Source organism: Theobroma umbraticum, unplaced genomic scaffold (assembly GCF_002168275.2).
Source record: "Theobroma umbraticum cultivar Fairchild unplaced genomic scaffold, ASM216827v3 scaffold_67.0, whole genome shotgun sequence".
Lineage (NCBI taxonomy): Eukaryota > Viridiplantae > Streptophyta > Magnoliopsida > Malvales > Malvaceae > Theobroma > Theobroma umbraticum.
Genome location: NW_018397262.1, coordinates 1,962,972 through 1,984,157, shown reverse-complemented (window position 1 = coordinate 1,984,157; position 21,186 = coordinate 1,962,972). Strand labels below are relative to the sequence as shown.

Below are 21,186 nucleotides of genomic sequence, written 5' to 3'. Positions count from 1 at the left end.
TTAATCTCAAGTTTGAGAGAAGAACTTACTAATATTATTTGATGATCCTAAAAACTACGCCTAAAGGTCCTATTTATAGCATTATAGGCCCAACTCCTAGTAAAACTCTACTTCTAGTTGTTTAGTACAACTAGAATAGGTAATAAGAGATTTAAATAAAGTAAATATTCTATTCCTAATTAGAACATGACTATACTAAAGTCCTAATACAAGTAAATTAAATAAAAGAGAAATTTTATTATACCTATAATTCCTATGTAGACTCTTCACTAACAAGGAAAATATTAAAATTATGAACATGCCCATTTATGACTTTTGGACTTTTCGTTTTGGACTTTTCGTTTTGGCTTTTGACGCTCAGCCTACTCCAAGAAATTATCTACTAGAAGTTCTACGTTAGTCCCCTCCTCTTGAGAAAAACTTGGCCTCTAGTTAACTTGTATATCTGGATACAAGGGTTCATCTTATGAATGAAATGGGTAAATATCCACCACGTTGAATGTTTTGGAAATTCCCATTGTGTCTGATAGATCCACAACATATGCATTGTCATTGATCTTTTTCAAAATCTGGTATCGTCTGTACTTTTTAAGCTGTAACTTACTATAACTCCTTACTGGAAACCTTTATTTTCGCAGAAATGCCATCACCTGATTTCCCACTTCAAAAATCTATTTTCTGTGATGTAGATCTATAGTTTTCTTGTACTTGGCATTAGCTTGCTCTAATTTCTTTTTCATCTTTACTTGAATAGCTTACAACTGATTTGCCATATTTTTTGCAGCTACATTAAATCTAGGAACTTTAGGCAACTCAACCAAGCCAAGAGCATGCTGTGGTGACTTTGTACACACAATAGAAAATGGAGATTTTCCTGTGGCACTATGAACAACACTATTATAAGCAAACTTTGCTTGTGCCAATGAAAAGTCCCATTGCTTTGGTCTATCACCACAAATACTACAAATCAGATTACGAAGGGTTTTGTCCACCAATTCTGTTTGGCCATCTATTTGTGGATGAGCTGTGCTACTGTAATTCAAGGATGAATCAAACATCTTCCACAAAGTCCTCAAAATGACTAAGAAACTTGCTGTTTGATCTGAAGTGATGATTTTAGGCACACCATGTTGACGAACAATCTCCTTGAAAAACAATTTGGCTATTCCAGTAGCATCTAAAGTCTTCTTTCAAGGGATAAAGTGCACCATTTTAGAAAACCTATTCACAATAACAAAAACAGAATCCATATCCCTTTGCACTTGAGGCAAACCAAGCACAAAATCCATAGATAAATCCTCCCAAATATTTTTTGGAACAGGTAAAGGCATATACAAACTAATATTTTGGGATTGCCCCTTTGCGGTTTGGCATATGTAACATCGTTGCACAAATCTTGTTACATCCTTTCTCAAATGTGACCAATAATATCTTTCTCTAACAGCAGCAATCATTTTATCACAACCTAAATAACCAATAAGACCTCCACGCTGCAAATCTCTAACCAACTTTTCTCTCAATGAAGATCTAGAAATGCAAAGCTAGTTGCCTTACATTAAAAAACATCATGAACGTAAAAATCCCCAACAAGTTGATTTGTGATACACTCTTCCCATGTATCATGAAAATCCTTATCTGTATGATATAATTCTTTGACTATATCAAAACCCACAACTTCTTATCTCAGTGTCACCAGTAGATCTACACGTCTACTCAATGCATCTGCTACTTTATTCTGTACTCCAACCTTTTGCTTTAGCTTGAAAGGAAACTTCTGCAAAAACTAAAACTACCTGGCATGTATGTCTTTACTGATCTATTTTTGACTATTCAAGTACTTCAATGCCTCATGATCCGAGTACAAAACAAACTTTCATCCAACCAAGTAATGCTCCCAATTCTTCAAAGCACGCACAATAGAATAAAATTCTTTGTCGTACGTGGTCCACTTGCGCCTTGCATCATTGAGCTTTTCATTGAAATAAGCTACTAGTTTCTTCTATTATGAAGAACAGCTCCTATTCCCATACCACTAGCATCACATTCAACTTCAAATAATGTATCAAAATCTAGTAATGCTAAAATAAGAGCGGTACATAGCTTTCCCTTTAGCATAGCAAAACTGGTTACATCTTTTTCTCCCTATTCGAACTTCCCCTTCTTTAGGCATTCTTATTTGACTTTTTTTAAATATGCATGGGAACAAGCCTTTCATGAGTGATATCCTTATGTTGTAAAATGTATAATGTGATGAATCATGTGTTTGAAATATTATTTGAATTGCTAATTGAATTGTTGTGTGTGATACATTGAGGATTTTGGGAGGTTATAACTAGTGGTATGATGGTTAATATTATTTTCCTTGGAAGTTGGATTATGTAACCATGCATATGACCAAAAATAATGAACTATGTGGAAGGTATTAATATGTAAAGATCCTTGTTTACATGTTGTTATGTATGCTATGCCTTAAGAGGTATTATTGAATGACAGTTATAACCGTGCGTGTGCGGTGTGGGAATGCACATGACGGTAATGGTGGTGTACGATATGGGAGCTCATGATGACAATGATGGCTATGTGCAGTGTGAGAGTGCACATGACAATAATAGCTATGTGCGGTGTGGGAGTGCACATGAACTGAGTTGAGGTTGGTGGTTGTATGCACCGAACCATGTTGACTGTTTTTGGGAGTGAGCTAGATTTCTTTAATGGATGTTTGAAAATATCTATAGATATATATAATATACACATAAATTCTTATACACATGTTTACATATACTATAGAAATGTTGGAGAAATGAAATGTGATTGCATTCAATGTTGAAGGCTGGAATTCCTAAATGTTTTCAAACTGAGTTAAAAGACAACATAGCATCAGGTTTGGTTTTGAAATATAAATTGCATTGTTTCTAACATAAGTGCATCGTGTTATATAAAACCTTCCATATCGTTTACTTGTTCCCTTCCTATGTTCACTCACTGGGTTTGTACTTATTTTTTTCAACTTCATGCTTTGGTTTTCAAATTCAGAGGTAGTTGGATCTTCGGTTGAGGTGTTCCCTCATACTCATCTTTTGGTAGGTTTACCGTGACACTTAATGATAGTACCCACACCCAGAGTCACTCCACTGGTGGTCAAGGGTCTTTTGCATTTGTGTATGGTTGTTTAAATGTAAATTGTAAGATTTGTTGTAAATATTGTATGTTTAGTTTGATTAATAATGTCGTCATAGGTTGGCAAGTGATAACACTATTTTGAGAATGGTATATACTTGGTTGTCATGATTTATTTTTGAAGAAATTACTATTAGAAATTACGAATTATGGATCTTAAAGAAAAAGAGGTGATAGATGGACTAATGAGCAGGTTTACATAAAAAGGCTTGCTTGAGCCGAGTGGGCTATGCCTATTAGGCCCATGTGCTGCCTTCATGGCCTGGGATTAGGCTGTAATAGATGTTCAGCTTGCTCCAAAAAATTATCTGCTAGACGTTCTATATCAAAAACCCCTTAGAGACCACTTGCATGTTCCTCTAACAAGCTTTTCATGGTTGCTATCAATAATTTATATTGGTAATTAAAAAGGAAGATGCTGTTCATAAAGTTAATAAAAACACCTCAATAATGTTGTGCATGTGTTATCAAAAACAATTTTGGTTTTGTTCTTCCATGGAATTTTTTTGTTGGGGACTAAAGAAGGCAGGATAAAATAGATTGCCAACAGGGGACAAGAACGCTTGATGCAAGGGTGGAGACTCCTTTGGCCTCCCTAAAATTCGTAAAATTCTTTTTATATCATATAAAATTTTTAATAGAATCTCTTAATGAGTCCCTTCAAGTAATTTTTTATTTAATAATTAATATAAATAAAGAATAATAAAAAATATCTCACATACCTCACTTAATTTTAATTTTTTTTGTTTTCTTCTTTTAATTTATATTATTACTTTTATTTATATTTGTTTATACTATTTGCTCATATGTTCTAAGTTTCTATAGGTTTTTTTCTCTAAATTTCTACGAACCTTCAATCATATTTTTTTTTCTATTTCATATATGGGTTATATCTTCTACTTACCATGTCCTTTTTTTTCTTATTATGTGAATTTATTTTTAATGATTTAATCTTTAAAATTAATAAATTATTATGTAGCACTCAAATATAAGTTGTAGTGTTGCACTATTACTTAAAATTTCATCAATGTATCATTTTTTTTATTTATCCTGATCATGTAAAAGGAAATTATCTTAAATATATCTTTTTCATATACTTTACATTTTATATTTAGTTAAAAGGAAATTTTTTTGAATATATAGTTTTTAAACAATCTTGATTATATAAGAGGAAATTATTAATTCTATATATTGTATTTAACTATTTATATGTTATGTATTATAGTTTTATATTTACCATTATAAGTTAAATAGAAATAAAATAAGAATATTGGAGGTTGACAATATTAATTTTTCTTCAAGTTTGATTAAAGTATGAGTACATTGAAAACAATTGAAAATTTGTTTAAAAGAAACGATGCAAATCATTTAAATGATTCGCTTACATTTAAGCTACCAAACCTCTATACTTCAACTCATAAACAAGAGCAATGTGAATCAAAATGTTCAAGACTGAATCTTAAAGAAATATATGTTTTTCAGAACATAATTAATAATTGATGAATTTGAATTCAGAAAATCGAATATAACTTTCTTAAAAGATTATTGTAAGTTTTTCTTTTCTTGATATATATGTTACATAAAATTATTTTCTATTATCAATCTTTTGATTATTGATTGAACATATCGGTTTTTAAGATTTTTAACCTTTATTCTTCTGTCTTTGGCCCCCCAACAAAAATTGGGTAGTTCTACCCCTGTTCAAGTATGTATTCAGGTGGGGCTGATTGCATGAAGTGGCCTTTGATAGTGAAAAGGAGTCTAGAGTGAAGCTGGAAATACAGATTTTATTTTAAAATCCGTGGCATCCAATACCACTATATATTTTTCTGCAACCTGAGAATTGGGTTTGTAAATTGGCTTGTATTTCATTAAGAACTTAGTCAATAGGAAGGACCAGAAATCTCCAAAGCTGGTCCTTAACCTAGGTAGGTTAATTCACTTTATTTTTTGGTAAGCCATAACTAATTGAGCTTTTATTACAACAATAAAAGTTTATTAATCTTTTTAAAAAATATAGACAAATTATCCTTTACACGTAAAATTTTCAAAAGCTTATACTAAATAGCTGATACATATTAGTTTATTAATATGTTTTTATTATATTTAAATAATATATTTTTATTATGTATTTTAATTAATAAATTATATAGTTAATGTTCTCTTATGTTAACTTATAAGTTTTTTATTATGTATCTTGTCTTATTGAAAAAAAATATTGATGTTCATCTTTTTTTTTTTTGAATGGCAAGATAGAAGGCAATTACAAGAGGGAATTGAGAGAGGCAATCCCATGAAGAAAAGCTTACAAAAAACCTTGAAAAATTCTAACCACAAAAAGAAAGAAATAACATGCCAGCACGATCAAGCAAAATAAATCCAACCAACAGAAATAAACCATGAAGCTAAAAAGGCACTTAATGTGGCCAAAGTGAAGAAGGGATAGCAAAGAACCATAATCACAGCAAACTTAATTTTTAGCGAAAAAGTGCATGCCACATCAACAGAACAAAGTTGAGAAATGATCAAACTTGATATTCATCTTGTTAAATCCGAGATCAATTATGCCAATACATGTCTAGCAGCCATTGCTACGATGCACATTATATTTAAAAATAAAAAATATTTTTCCATTTGACAATGGAAGAAACCAATATCAACACAATATCTGGTAGTATAAAATTAATTAAAGACTTCAGAAGAGTTAATATTTTATTAGCTAGAGGAACAGATTTTATAATAGAGAATGCGTTATTTTCTACTAAGTCTTAAAGAAATTTATTAAGTTTTTCGTCTGAATGGATATAATATTGAGACAATGAATGAAAGAGACACTGAATACCTTTATATTGCATCTATTATGTTGGGTAAAAAAGTGTGTATTGAAAAAATTACTCGCTTTATCCTATGAAATGTACTATACAAAAATTAAAACGATTAAGATTCATGTTATAGTAAAGCAGCAGAAGTTTACTAATGATTTTAATGTTTGACATGACTGATTAGGCAATCTTATATCAATAATGATGCAAAAAATTATTGAAAATACATGTAGTCATCCATTGAAAAATTAAACCAAAAGATTTTTCAATCTAATGAATTCTCATATGTTACTTGCTTTGAAGGTAAATTAATTATACGGCCATCACTAGCTAAAGTTGAAACGAAATCCCCTACATTTTAAAAGCATATTCAATGTGATATAAGTGGATTCGTACACCCATCATATGGACCATTGAGATATTTTACAATTTTAATTAATGCATCAACTGGATGGTCAGATGTATCAACTTGCAATTTGACATTTGCAAGCACATTTTCCTGACTATATAATAAAGACTATTCATCTTTACAATGTTGGTGAATTTATATATTAAGCTTTTAATGAATATTATATATTAGTTGAAATAACTATTAAACAGCCTATTGCTCATGTTTATATACAAAATTATCTAAAAAAATCGTTTATTAAACACTTCCAACTGATTGTAAGGTCATTGTTTATAAAATCTAAATTCTCAATTTCTATTTAGAGGAATGCTATTTTTGATGTAGCGGCACTTGTATGCATGAGGGTAATAAGTTATTATAAATTCTCACTTATACAATTGGTTTATTGTCAAAAACCAATATATTTCTGATCTCAGAATTTTTAAATGTACGGTATATATTCTAATTGCTCCACCACAACGCACAAAGATGGGTTCCCAAAGGAGACTAAGAATATGTGTTGGATACGAATCTCCATCTATAATTAAATATTTAGAACCATTAACAGGAAATTTATTCATAGTAAGGTTTGTCGATTGTCATTTGATGAAAGAATTTTTTTCAATATTAGAGGAAGAAAAACAAGCAACTGGAAAAGGAAATATTTTGGAATGCATTATCATTATCTAGTTTTGATCTTCACACAAATCAATGTAAACTTGAAATTCAAAATATAATTTATTTACAAAATATAGCAAATTAGTTGCTAGACATATTTACTAACCTAAAGAGAATAATTAAATCTTATATACTAACTACAAAAACTCTTATTAGAATTGATGACCTAGTAGCACAAGGCACACCAAAAGCATAAGAGAACAATCGATTCCAAAGATAAAATCCTCAAAAGAGAAAATGAGCAAATATACAAGATGGACAGAAAAAAGAGATAAAAAGTCCAGAAGAAAACCTTAACATAATTGATAAAATTTCATAAGAAATTCATGTATCTTAAATCATTGAAAATGAAGAGATGTCAATAAATTATGTCATGATAGGGGAGAATGGAATCAAAATGAAATAAACGTTGACGATATTTTTATATATAATGTAGCGTTCAATATTATGAAAGAAAATGAAGATCTCGAGCTTAAACATATCGGAGAATGTAGAAATAGAAATGATTAGCCAATGCTGAAAGACATAATCAAGATGGAACTGAATTTACTTGTAAAACATGAAGCTTTTGGACCTGTAGTCTATACACCAAATAGTGTAAAACCAGTAGGTCATAAATGTGTATTTGTGTGAAAATGAAATGAGAAAAATGAGATTGTGAGATATAAAGCACGGTTTGTCACACAAGGTTTTACCAAAAGACATAATATTGATTATGAAGAGACATATTCTCTTGTTGTAGATGCAATTATAATTCTATATTAATTAGTTTGGCAATACATGAAAAGATTAAAATGCGTCAAGTGAATATAACTACAGCCTATATATATGGCTCACTTGATAACGATCTTTATATGAAAATCTCAAAAGGATTTAAGTTGCTTGCAGCACACAAATTTGAATTCTTGAAAAATTTATTCGATTAAATTAAATAAATCTTTTTATGGATTTAAGCAATTCATGTGTTTTTATATTTGTTGAAAGAAGGTTATAAAAATGATCATATATGCCCATGTCTTTTTGTAAAATATTCGGATATAAATTTGTGATGGTTGTTGTTTATGTTGATAACCTAAACATTATTAGAACTCTTGAAGAATTATCAAAAGTCGTGGATTGCATAAAGAAAGAATTTGACATAAAAGACTTTGGAAAAATGAATTTTTGTTTGAGTCTTCAAATTAACCACTTGACAAATAGAATTTTGTCTATCAATCTAATTATATAGTAAAAATGCTAAAACGGTTTTATATAGATAAAGCACATCTATTGAGTTCACCAATGGTTATAAGATCACTAGATGCGAAGAAAAGACCCTTTCCGATCTCGTGAAGATAATAAAGAACTTCTTAATTTTTATGTACCATGTTTTAATGCCATTGAAGAACTAATATATCTTGTTAGCAATACATGACTTGATATATTAATTACTGTAAATTTATTAACAAGATATAATTCCTTTCGAACTTAAAAATATTGGAATGGAATTAAACATATACTTCGACATCTCTGAGGAATAAGGAACATGGGTTTTTATTATTCAAATGTATCAAAATCAAATTTAATTGGCTGTACAGATGCATTTATCTGATCCACATAAAGCTTAATCCTAAACAGGTTATTTATTTACATACAGAAGTACGACTATTTCATGATATTCTGTAAAACAAATTATAATTGCTAGTTCTTCTAACCATGCAGAAATTTTAACAATTCATAAGGTAAGTCATGAATATGTTTAGTTAAGATCTGTAACTCAACAAATTCGAAAAACGTGTGATTTATCAATTAAAAAAAAATTAATAATATTATATGAAGATAATACTACTTGCATAATATAATTACAGAAAAACTATATTAAAGTAATAAAATAAAATATATTTCACTAATATCAATTAAATTTTATATTAATAAAATAATAATATGACTCTTGAAAGAAGACGCATCATAGGTAGAGTATATATATTCTATATAATGAATATGTCGTATATTTCATTGGCTGCAAATGTAAAAAAACGTGGCAATGCGTACTTATTTGTCGTTAACAAAAATTCTACAGCCCATCTGCATTGAGGTGGGTCAATGGTATAAGAGTGTTTGGAGGATGATTGTCCAGCTTATAAAAGAGTTTTTTTCATTGTAAAAGTAGAAGTTTCAAAATGCTATTATTTTTAATTCATATAAATGTTTATTTGAAATTTTACATGAAATTTAAAAAAAATTGAAATGTTTAATAAGTTTGTTTAATATTCTAACTTTTTTTGAATAATACAAAATTTTTTATTGCAAATTGTCAGAGTTAAAAAACACTCTGGACTTTATTGTTTAATATTCTCACTTTACCCCTCAATAATTTATAAAATTATAAGGAGAAATTTATTTTTTTCACATTTATCATTTTTACTTGGTTAAATTATTTTCTCTTGATTTTATCTTTTGTTTTTAGTTAATAATAAATTATTTTATTTTATTTATTTGTTTCATTTTAAAATTTATTGTTTGTTTTAATAAAATGGAATCCTTTAGTTTTATTTATTTATTAATTGATTGAGATGTGAACAAATGTGAATACTTAAAAAGAGTTTTTATTATACTAGAAAACTTTGTTTTTAGATTTACTTTTTAAGACCATCTAACCCAAGTTCAACCAAACCTTGCCCTATTGAAGACGAATAATGGATATATTTCTTTTTTTCATTTTTTTTCAACAGCAAAGAAATATTATTTTTTCAAAAACCAAAAGGGCCAACCAATTTGTTACTTAAGCAAAATAAAGGGATCAGCATGACCACCCTTTCATCCAATAATCTTAATTTCCCCCGTACAAGATTGAACAAACACTTCAAACTCGTACCAGCCATAAACAAAAGGGCTAAATAATATAGTGGTACCCACAAAGAACATGACAAGCGAGACAATAGGAAAAATATTAAAAAAAGACCACGACTAAAGTATGTTTAGAGTCAATGGATGGACCAATGGATGGACCATACAGGACAAAAGCTGCAGTACTACAGCTAGCCCACGTGCTCTGATGTAACATTCTATGAATAAAATATGACTAGCTAAGGGAGATCAATGGACGATATTCATACAAGTTTCTACATATATGTTGATTAATGGGAGCGCAGAAATTCACGAATAGGAAGGGAAATTCAGCCTTCTTCAAACTTTGTTGGCTTCGCCATCTGTTATCCAAGAAGAGCTACTCTCCAGGGATCATAGGCATTGGAGTAGTACACTACAACAACAAGAGGTACTTCATTTAACATTTTGTTCTTATCTTCTACTGGATCTAATATATTGCTCCTTGCTACTTTTGCATTTCTCAGATCTTCAATTCTTCTTAAATTAAATTACTGGTCCAAAACAAAAAAAAAAAAAAGAAATTGGTAAATTACAATTGGGGAAGTAAGGGTATATGGGATGGGTTGTGCTGATAGAATTCGTATTGAACTAAGTCAAGTATTAACATTATGTCACTATGGTTCAAAGGAAAAAGGATTACAATTCGGTCTACTTTCCTAGAACTTCATTCCTTTATTTTTTGAGTATATATTGGGAAGGTAGTGGAAACTTTGTTTTCGTTAGGAAGGAAATTGTAATTACTCGTCTATGGAAATACAAACGGTGTGTTTTTTTAGTGACTGAATTAGTGACACATCATTTTTTTTTGGGACCATGGTAGTAATAGAATCAACGACCATTTCAACTAATGTTAATCTTAAGTATGCACTGCAAATCTTTTATTATATCATATTGAATATTTGAAGTAGGGTTCCTGAAGTTAATCCTTTTGTTTAGTTTATCAAAAAAGAAAATTAGAGATGCACGTAAAGAATTATAAAAGAAAAACGTCTACACTTACTCTAGTATCAGAGATTAATACAAACCATCAAATTATATCACATTTAGAGATATTGGGTACTAATTAATAATACTAAAATATGTTTAATGTATTGTTTGGTTCTAATGGTTAAGATTATCAGTACTAATTTAATAAATAATTTAACTTAGTTTTTTCCTTTCCCAAAATACAACTACTTCTCAACTAACTAGGAATTCGTTTCCTGAATTTAGATAGAATTATCCTACATATGACTTTTTAACGCTAAGTTTGTCTTGATGTTAAGGTGGGAAATTAAACAACCTGACAGATGGAAAACGTTCCAAGAAACCATGAGGCTGATATAAAAAATAATTCCTCAGAAAAAGAACTGATCGCGCTTACGGAATGGATTCAACGATGCCAGTTTGACATTGTGCGGTCCTATTCTCAGCGTCCCTTGACAGAAGAGCGTATTATCTTCTGCACTGACCCCTTACTCCGTGAAGTAAATAAAGAAGCCTACGGACCGAATGTTGTCATTATTGGCCCTCTTTGTTGTATCGAGCAATTTTCAAACGACATCCAAACGCAAAAGTTGATATATATGGACTCATTTCTCAAGAGAGCTGAGAAGAAAGCTAGCTTGAAGGATTTTTGTAAATTGATCAAAGACTCGGCAGACCGAATCAATGGTTGTTATGAAATAACCCATTTCCGACTATACGATCGGTCCAGAAGTCATATGAAACAGGCAAAACCATTCAGTTACAACGCTAATTCCAGGCCTTTCATTAAGATGATTGCAGAGGATGCAAGCTTCATCATTGAACTCTTCTTGAGAGCCTATAACAAGGAATGGAGAGAGGAAAGGGATTTTATCTTCGATGGGCCAGGGAAGATGCACAATATCCGGCGAGACTTGTTCTTGGCTGAAAATCAACTACCCTTCTTCATTCTTAAAGGCCTATATGAACTTGCCTTTGCTGGTAATCCCGTCTTCCCTTCCTTTCTTGATCTTACCTGTCACTTCTTCCGCCCTTATTACAACCAGCACACATCCATTCAGGCACCAAACGGTTGCCATGGAAGAGCTAAGCTGAAAGACGCTAAACATTTCACAGACTTGCTAAGAACCCTTCAGCTACCATCATCCAAAAGGCCAGAAGAAAGCCTAGAGGGGGGCGAAGTGCAAGGTGAATATTTATACAGTGCAGTTCTGCTGCGTGAAGCAGGGGTGAAATTTAAAGTGAGCACAAACAGATGCTTACTCGACATAGAATTTAACCGAAACAGCGGAGAGTTGAAAATCCCCCCTTTGAGACTTGATGAGTTGACGGAATCATTTTTCCGAAACCTCATGGCCTGGGAGCAACGCTACTATCCACATGAAACTCTCATTTGTGACTATATTTTTGTAATGGAATATCTCATCCAGTCTACCGAAGACGTGGATTTACTCGTTCGAAAAAGAATTCTCATCAACCAGCTTGGCAGCCATAAAGCAGTGGTAACTTTATTCAACAAATTGTGCAAGCATGTTGCTCCAATGGAAACAAACCACTACTCTGATATTTTTAGGAAGCTCAATGCTTACAATGCAGTTCGCCATCATAGTTGGATAGCAATTCTCAAACTCCAGTATTTCTCAACTCAATGGAGCGGTGTTGCTACAATTGCTGCAATTGTCCTCCTTGTGCTTACTTTAATACAAACCATATGTGCTGTCATCTCCCTTTAGATGTGTTGCAAGTAATGCTTGCATCGAGCCTAAGTGGAAAGCATGACACGTGTGCTATTGAGACAACAATGGTCTTTGGTATGCATCTGCATGGGGTAAGTAGATGAGAACATGTAATCATCATATGTATGTATGTTTGAAGTAATCTGAATGATGAATATATGAAGAAACCTTGTTTAGGAATTTTCTCTGTTCATCTCTGTTTCGCTAACCCAAAACAGAGGCTTGCTTTGCTCTCTCCCTTAACAAACTTAACCAGATGCAGTTACGGAGTCCATTCATTTGCATTGAATAACCCATTATTCATTACATAATTTCTAAATTGGAACTATATTTTCTTTCGGTTTTTATTTATGCTATCACATTCTCTCTTAATGAATCGATGATAACTCTACAAGTTTCACATTTTGCTTATTACATTTTGGTGAAGGAGTTTGCGTAGTTTATTTATTTATTTATTTATTTTTTGTTAGAGTCAAAAACACAACACCATTCAAAAACTTTAAATGTGATTTTAGAAAGCTTGTAATCTCATATAAACTCTAAGCTACTCACAATGTGGGATCTGAAGACTGAATCAGATATTCTTTCTAATGTTAAGTTGTAGAAAAAAAAAAAGAGGAAAATACCTAAAGCACGTCTTGAAGCGTCTTCCAAAGATTTAGAATTTGAGTATGCATCTTTATTGTTGTTCATGGGGTGTCTTTTAGGCCACATTCCATATTTAAAAAGGCATGCACCGTTCACAGCAACGTTGAAGAAGTCGAAACTCTCATGACGAACATCTTTCTATATTTGATAGTGCAAATGTGTTGACGTTTGTGATTCCAGTAGCTGAAGGTTCAAATAAGGGCGCGAATCAACAGGGTTGAAGGAGAAGACTGAAGGGTGTTGTACGACATCGTTTTTTGCTTCTTTCTCTTTTATGTTGAAACGCAGCCTTTAGTGTCATTCCAGTGTGCCTTTGTTATTAGCTGCCTTAGTTGTACGACTTAGTATAGTGTCGTTTTATGTATAGCTGCTAAACGCTGTATGCTTATTTGTTTCTCCTTCAATTGTTAAAAGCCGTTGTTGGCACAAAAATCAATGCTTTGATTCTTGTGCTCAGTTATTTCTCTCTTGTTTTTTGTGCTCATTATAGATCTCAACTTTGTGAAAGAGATTGTAAGCACGAGGCAATGTCACGGACCACAGTTTAGCACATTGGAGGAGGCCGAAGGGTGTTTCGGAGTGCCGGCATATGGGGAGTATTGCTAGGAGAGAACCCCCACTGGATAGCAGAGGACAGGTACAGGCTGCCCAGCAGGAGAAAGCAACACAAGCCCCTAGACGAGCCAGCCCATTCTATATGCAAGAAGAAGAATCATTTTGAAAGGTATTGTTGGTATGGACCCAATGTTAAGTGCAGGGCATGTAGAAAAAGTATGTAAAGCAAAGAAGACTGAATCTTCAACTCAAGCAACTATAGTAGAATAGGAAGACAATGATGATAAGGTTTTGTTTATGGTAAAAATGGAGGAAGACTCAGAGAAGACCAATATGTGGCCGTTGGATAGTGCTTGCTCTCACCATCTCATAAGTAACAAAGGTCTTTTCACTACTCTAGGTACTAGTTTTCAGTTTAAAGTCAAGATAAATGGTGGAAATTTTTTGAAAATACTTGGAGTTGGAACTGTGTGGGTTGAGACAGTTTCAGGAGATAAGTATATTAACAGTGTGCATTCTGTTCCATAAGTTAACCAAAATCTATTGAGTGTTGGTCAACTAGTAGAAGAGCATTTTGCCTTGCTGTTCAAAGATCAGTTGTGCACAGTCTTGGATCCACATGGAGAAGAATTGTTTATTGTGGAGATGAAGAATTACTGTTATCCACTGAATCTAATTGACACAACTCATTTGGCTTTGCATAATGAACATGATCTGTCAAAAACTTGGCACAGAAGACTTGGGCATGTCAACTATACATCTTTGTCACTTAAGGTATCTAAAGGTATCGTTGAAGGGTTACTTGCCATCACTAAGCCAAACAAGCTTTGTCAAACCTGTTAGCTTGGTAAGCAAACTAGGAAATGTTTTCCTAAAGTGAGTAAGTGGAAAGCATCTAGAAAATTAGATTGGTTCATATTGATCTTAGTGGACCAATGAAGAATCCTTTTTTGAATGGCAGCAGATACTACATCTTGTTCATTGATGATTTTACAAAGTTTTACTGGGTGTATTTCATCAAGTAGAAATCTGGTGCCTTGGAAAAGTTTATTCAATTTAAACCCTTAGTGGAAAATTTCTTGAATCAACGATTAAGACCTTGAGAAATGATAATGGTACTAAGTTTACAGCTTCAAAGTTTGAGAGGTGTTTAATAGATTATGGAGTTTGACATCAACTAACAGTGATCTATAGCCCTTACCAAAATGGCATGGTAGAGAGAAAGAATAGAACACTTGTAAAAATGGCCAAGTGTCTGCTATACCAAATGAAAATGCCTAAGTATTTCTGGGTAGAGGCTGTGAATACTTCAAATTATATACTAAATAAGACTTATTCAAGAGTTCTACCATAGCAAATGGCATATGAATTGTGGTTTGGTAATAAGCCTTCTATGGCTCACTTCAGAACATTTGGTTACTTGTGCTATGCAAAAATTGCAAATGAAAAAAGGTCAAAGTTTGATGCTAAGTCTTTTGTTGCTATCTTCATTGGCTATAGTGAGGTAACTAAGGGATATAGACTCTATGATGCAAAATCTAAAATGGTTTTCATTAGTAGAGATGTCAATTTTGATGAAGGGTATTTTTAGAATTAAAAAATTGAGTCTGTTGATAGAGTTAAAAAAAGTGACTATTGCTGTTGATCCTTAAGTGGATGATGATGATGATTCTTTTCATATAAAGGATGAGAGACTATATATTAAAGGCACTTGGTCACTGCTAGACATTTATAGCAGATGTAATGTTGCTATAACTAAGCCCTTCAACTTTGTTGAAGTAGCTCAGGAAGATCACTAGAGAGCAACAATGGAAGCTAAAATTAGGATGATCAAGAAGAATAATACATGGATATTGGTTGATAGACTTTCAAATCAAAATGTGATAGGTGTCAAGTGGATTTTCAAGACCAAGCTAAATCTTGAAAGTTCTGTTAATTAGCACAAGGCTAGATTGGTTGTGAAAGGGTTTGCACAAGTGTATGGGGTAGATTACTTGGAGACTTTTGTACCAGTTGTAAGGCATAATACAATCAGATTGCTTGTTGCCTTGTCAGGCAACGAAGGTTCGAAACTCTTTCATTTAGATATTAAGTTAGCTTTTCTGAATGGTTTTCTAAAGAATGACATCTATGTTGAACAACTAGAGGGGAATGAAGGGAAGGGTGCTGAAGGGAAAGTTTGCAAGTTAATAAAGGCTTTGCATGGCCTTAAACAGGCTCTTAAAGCTTGTTATGAGAGGATGGATAACCATCTAAGGACTCATGGCTTTGAGAAAAGCATAAATGAAGCTACTCCTTATGTTGACAAGGATGATGATTCAGTAAAGCTTTTTATGGCTGTTTATGTAGATGATTTGCTGATAACTGGTTTAGAAAGTGATTGCATAGCAAAGTTCAAGGTTGATATGTTGAAGGTATTTGAAAGGACTGATCTAGGGCTTATCACTTATTTTCTAAGGATGGAGTTTGAGCAATCAACAGGACAAATTATAGTTCATCAATCCAAATATGCTCAGGATCTTCTGAAGAAATTTTGTATGGATTACTGCAATGCCATTAGAACACCTTTAGCTACTAGAAGCGGATTTTGTATTGATGATGGTGTAGAAAAGGCAAATGAAACTTTTTATAGAAGTATCATTGGCTCTTTGTTGTACTTAGTTGCTACCATACTATATGTGATGTTTGCCACAAGCTTTTTATCCAGATTCATGCAAGCTCCATCAGTTCATCACTTCACTATAACAAAACATATTTTGAGGTATGTGAAAGGTACTGCAAGTTATGGTTTATGGTTTCTGAAGTCTGAAAATTGTGAATTGCAAAGATTCACTGATAGTGACTGGGCTGGATCAGTTGAAGATTCTAAAAGTAATGGAGGATATTACTTTTCCTTTGCTAATGGTGTGTTTACATGGAGCTCAAAGAAGTAGAAAGTTGTTGCTCAATCATCAGCTGAAGCAGAATACATAGCCACTGCTATAGCTGCTAATCAAGCTTTGTGGTTAAGAAAAGTTCTTGTAGACTTAAAATTTCTTTAGATTAAAGGTACTCTGATAAGAGTTGATAATCAATCTACAATGGCTATTGCTAGAAATCCAGTTCAGCATGGTAAAACAAAGCACATAAGGGAAAAGTTTCATGCATTAAGAGATGCTGTTAAAGAAGGTACGATCCAACTTGAATACTATCAAACTGATGATCAAGTGGTAAACATTTTTACTAAGGGATTAAAGGCTGATTGATTTAAGTTTCTTAGAGACAAGTTGGGTGTTTATCCTATTAGAATCAAGGAGGTTTGTTGAAGTTTGTGATTCTAGTAGTTAAAGGTTTAAATAAGGGAGCGAATCAATAGGGTTGAAGGAAAAGACTGAAGAGTGTTGTACGACATCATTTTTTGCTTTTTTCTCTCTTATTTTAAAACACAGTCTTTAGTGTCGTTCCAGTGTGTCTTTGTTATTAGCTGCCTTAGTTGTATGACTTAGTATAGTGTCATTTTATGTGTTGTCGTTAAAAGCCATATGCTTAAAAATAAATCCTTTGATTGATGTGCTCAGCTATTTTTCTTTTGTTTTTTGTGCTCATTATAGATCTAAGCTTCGTGGAAGAGATTGTAATTGTGAGGTAAGAGCTAGAATATATACTATAGATGAGAAAGGAATCAGTAGCTTGTTGGTTCCAAAAAAAAAATTTCCTTTGTTCTAATCTTGCTCTATTTCTCATATTACTCTTTGAAAATCATCTCTACTGAATCTTATGCATTTCATTTTGAAATTTTCTTCAAAATGATTATCAACTAGAGTAGGGCAAATAATAATACTATACATTTAAAGGCTATAAATTTAATACTCTTTTAGAAATCTTGTGTTTGCTTAAGAATTGATGGATCAACTTGCTAGTTTTTTTTAAAGCAAAGTGTGAATTTTTTTTAAAAAAAAAATTATCAAAGTGTGCATTTACATTATTTATTTTTCATATATTATCAAAACCAGTCTAATTTAATTTGATTATGATAAAAGATAATATTATAATTCAAAATAATATGATCTAATAAAGTAGGTTAGACTCCAAAATTAAATGTGAACTTAAAAGTTTAGTTCTACATAGGAAATGTCTCAATATATAAAGGTATGACTAGGTTCACTCTCTTATCGACACAAACCAAAAAAATCTCTAGAAAGTTATTAAAAAAGGAAGAAGAAGATCTTAGTGCACTATTTGGGGAGGTTAAGGATGTCTTCATAGTACGAAGAAGAAGCAAAACAAGAAGAAGATTCGATTTTGTAAGGCATGGTCGGGACATTGAAGCATGATAGGTGGTGATTTTGTAAGCATGTCTCAATGGATCTTATTAGTTGCTTCAGTAGAGGATTGGAGTAAACTTAGCCAGGTATGAGTAGCATAACACAAATTGGAGAAAGAAGGAAAAAATCAACAGATACATTGATGTTAAAGGAAGAAAGAAAGCTGACATATGCTCAAGTAATGGTGGTACAGTACTCTCGATAAGGAGAAATCAAAATTGTGAAAAGAGTTGTGATGGTTTTCTCGAAGTGGAGAAACTTCATTGGTTGCTAAAGTGTGTGATAACTAGAGTAAAGTATCACATGGAGGCTGAAATACTACAACAATATATCCAAACAAGCTTGCCATGGAGGGTGATAGTGAGGAGGTTAGCTCTAGAAAATTTCCTAGTTAGTAACATTCAATAAAGAGGAAAGATTTAAGGAAGAAAGGAAGAAGAAATGGAAGGCTTGAAAAAATGGTTTTTATTTGTGGAGGTGTGGCATAAGGATTTTATAGTTTCGACAAAGTAAAAATGGGTAGTAGTAAAAGGCATTTTGGGCTCAGTCTATACACTTCAAAACTGGCAAAATATTGGGAGAGCAGGTAAAGGTTGATGAGAGAAAATGGAGGATGCGGCTTTAAGGAGGGTCAATACATAGTGGTACCGAGAAAGCAGAGAATTGATGAGAGGGTGGATTGAAAGTGGTAGATTATTGTTTCAATGTGATTGCTATAGAGTTTCACAAGGGTTGAAAGCATAAAGAAGATGGAAACAAGAGATAGGAAGGAAAAAAAGGAAGATAGAGATGGGAAGGAATTTCTTATGGAAGCTCACTAAAGAAACAGTCGGCGAAACGAGAGAAGGAAGACATCGACAATTTTAGAGAAACAAGAAGAGAAGATTTGATGTGGAAAAAGGGTGAGGTGGAAAAGGAATGTGATGGGAAGAATGCCTCAGAAGGACATGTCGGTAAAGAAAAAGAAGGAAGGAAGGCAATTAATATTGAATGACAACCTAGAAAGTAACATGGGCACAAGAGTAGAAAAAGGATGTAAAAAAGAAGCAGGAGTGGAAAAGGAAGAGACAGGGCTCTTAAAAGTATCGTACAAGGGTAAAAAGCCCACTCTTTAGATACTAAATGGAAAAAAAAGGGAGAGTAGAAATATACCATATCAAGATCTTACACCAATATTAGAAAGAGAGAGAGAGAGAGAGAGAGAGAGAGAGAGAAATACCGACTGATGCCAACTATGAGAAGACATAAAATAGAGAAATCTCTATTTCTTGAAACGAGGGGTTAAAGAAGGAAGAAATAAAAAGCAATAGGAGGACATGAAACAAAAAGGTGGTCATTATTCAATACTATAGGGAATTAAAAGAGTACTTATGATGGAAATATAAATTAATTTACAAATTTGACCTGGTAAGTTTCCATGTTAATTCTCAATCTGTAATGTTTAAACAAAATCCATGTCTAAAATTTGCTTTATCCTCCAACACATCCTCCAACAATCAATCATTAGAGTCCAACCTTAATCGCAATTCACATAAAGTTGAATTCTTAGCTAAGCAAATACAATCTTTACAAAATCAAACATTGTACTCCATAAATTGAAAGAAGCTTTCTTCCCAGCCAACACCATCTTTTGCAAGTTTATCTATTTCGTCATTTTTTTTCTCTCCTAATATGGGTGATTTTCCAATACTTGACTAATGTTTGCAATTTTAAAATTTGAATTAAACATTGCCCACACCGCCATGGAGTTGTTTCATAATTATTAATCCATGAAACAACATTTGTAGAATCACTTTCTATTTAGAAATTTAACATTGAATTTCTCATGTCACTAACAAAGAGATGAAAAGCCTTATTGATAGCTTGTAACTTAGCAAAATTAGAGCCACAATCACTGACTGAACATGAGAACTTCATTAACATAATGCCATTATTATCCAGCAATAATCCACCAATACCAGTTGATCCCAGATTACTTAAAGATGCACCATCCATATTAAATTTAACTAAACCTTTTGGAAGGGCTATCCATTGAATTTCTTTGCACGTTGGACTAATTTTGTGTTACATCACTAGTCTATGAGGTATTTGAACCATATCATCAATCCTCTCAGCTATGTTTGACCATTTTGCTTTTGACCAAATGGCCACTCGTATTTTAATGAGATCATAAACTTGCATATTATCCCATGATTTCCCATTAAACAAGATCTCATTTATGAAAAAGTCAAATTTTCAAAACAATAACATAAAAAGACAAAAATCCATACTTAAGGTTATCTTTAGATATACATAAGGATCTCCATGCTAAAAGATATGACTTGGACTTTTATGTGTAACCCATTGAATCTCCCATTCCTGACACGATACACTTCATATTCTCCATGTCATTTTGCATGTGAAAAATAGTTGAAAAATAGTTTTAGGTTTAGCATTACAAAGAACACAATTCACTTGATGTCATCAATTAATTTTTGCCTAGCCAATTCAAATTTGATAGCCATCCTTTGCCACATTAATTGCCAAATGAATACATCAATTTTTATGGAGAGTAGCCTATCTAGATTTTCTTTCATAGTTATCTGTTTATAGAATACCTGTTACAAGCACGATAACAAAATGATTTAAAAGTGAATGTACCACTTAGTCTAAAGCTTCCACATAATATTATCCTTAAAAAGTTAAATTATGTAATTGGTCCTTATACTCTACAAAAAAATGTGAATTTAGTCCTTGTACAATAATATATGTATTTTGAGTCTATGTACTTTATTAATTTGTTAATTTCAATCTCTAATTTTAAAACCATTAAATTTTACTATTATGTGTGTTGACATGGCATATTTACGATGTTGTACTTTTTGGTAATGTAGCATTAGCTATGTGTTGACATGAAAAAAATGCTAACACAGCATGTACTGATGCACAAACCCCAAATTTTAACATAAAAAACACCTTAACCCTAAGAGATTCATTTAACACAAACTAACAAGGCTTTTTTTTTAAAAAAAAAAAAACATAGACTAACAAGAAAATTAATAGAG

At 32.2% G+C, this 21,186-nt stretch overlaps 1 protein-coding gene across 2 annotated transcripts; it reads left to right on the top strand.

Moving 5' to 3' along the window:
- The first annotated feature begins 10,170 nt into the window (after nt 1-10,170).
- LOC110419286 (UPF0481 protein At3g47200-like) lies at nt 10,171-14,794 on the top strand. Of its 2 annotated transcripts, XR_002445452.2 has the most exons (3): nt 10,171-10,321; nt 11,199-12,727; nt 13,774-14,794. XR_002445452.2 is itself a non-coding variant. In XM_021432273.2 (2 exons), exon 2 carries the CDS (start codon nt 11,223-11,225, stop codon nt 12,630-12,632), a length of 1,410 nt encoding a protein of 469 aa, XP_021287948.1. In that variant the 5' UTR covers nt 10,171-10,321; nt 11,199-11,222; the 3' UTR covers nt 12,633-13,060. The 2 variants fall into 2 exon arrangements, 1 of the variants encoding a protein (XP_021287948.1); XM_021432273.2 differs by lacking the exon at nt 13,774-14,794 and having other exon boundaries at nt 11,199-13,060.
- Nucleotides 14,795-21,186: the final 6,392 nt, after the last annotated feature.

Coding starts and splice junctions, on each gene's coding strand:
- LOC110419286 (XM_021432273.2), top strand. CDS start 11,223: ATGGAAAACGTTCCAAGAAACCATGAGGCTGATATAAAAAATAATTCC.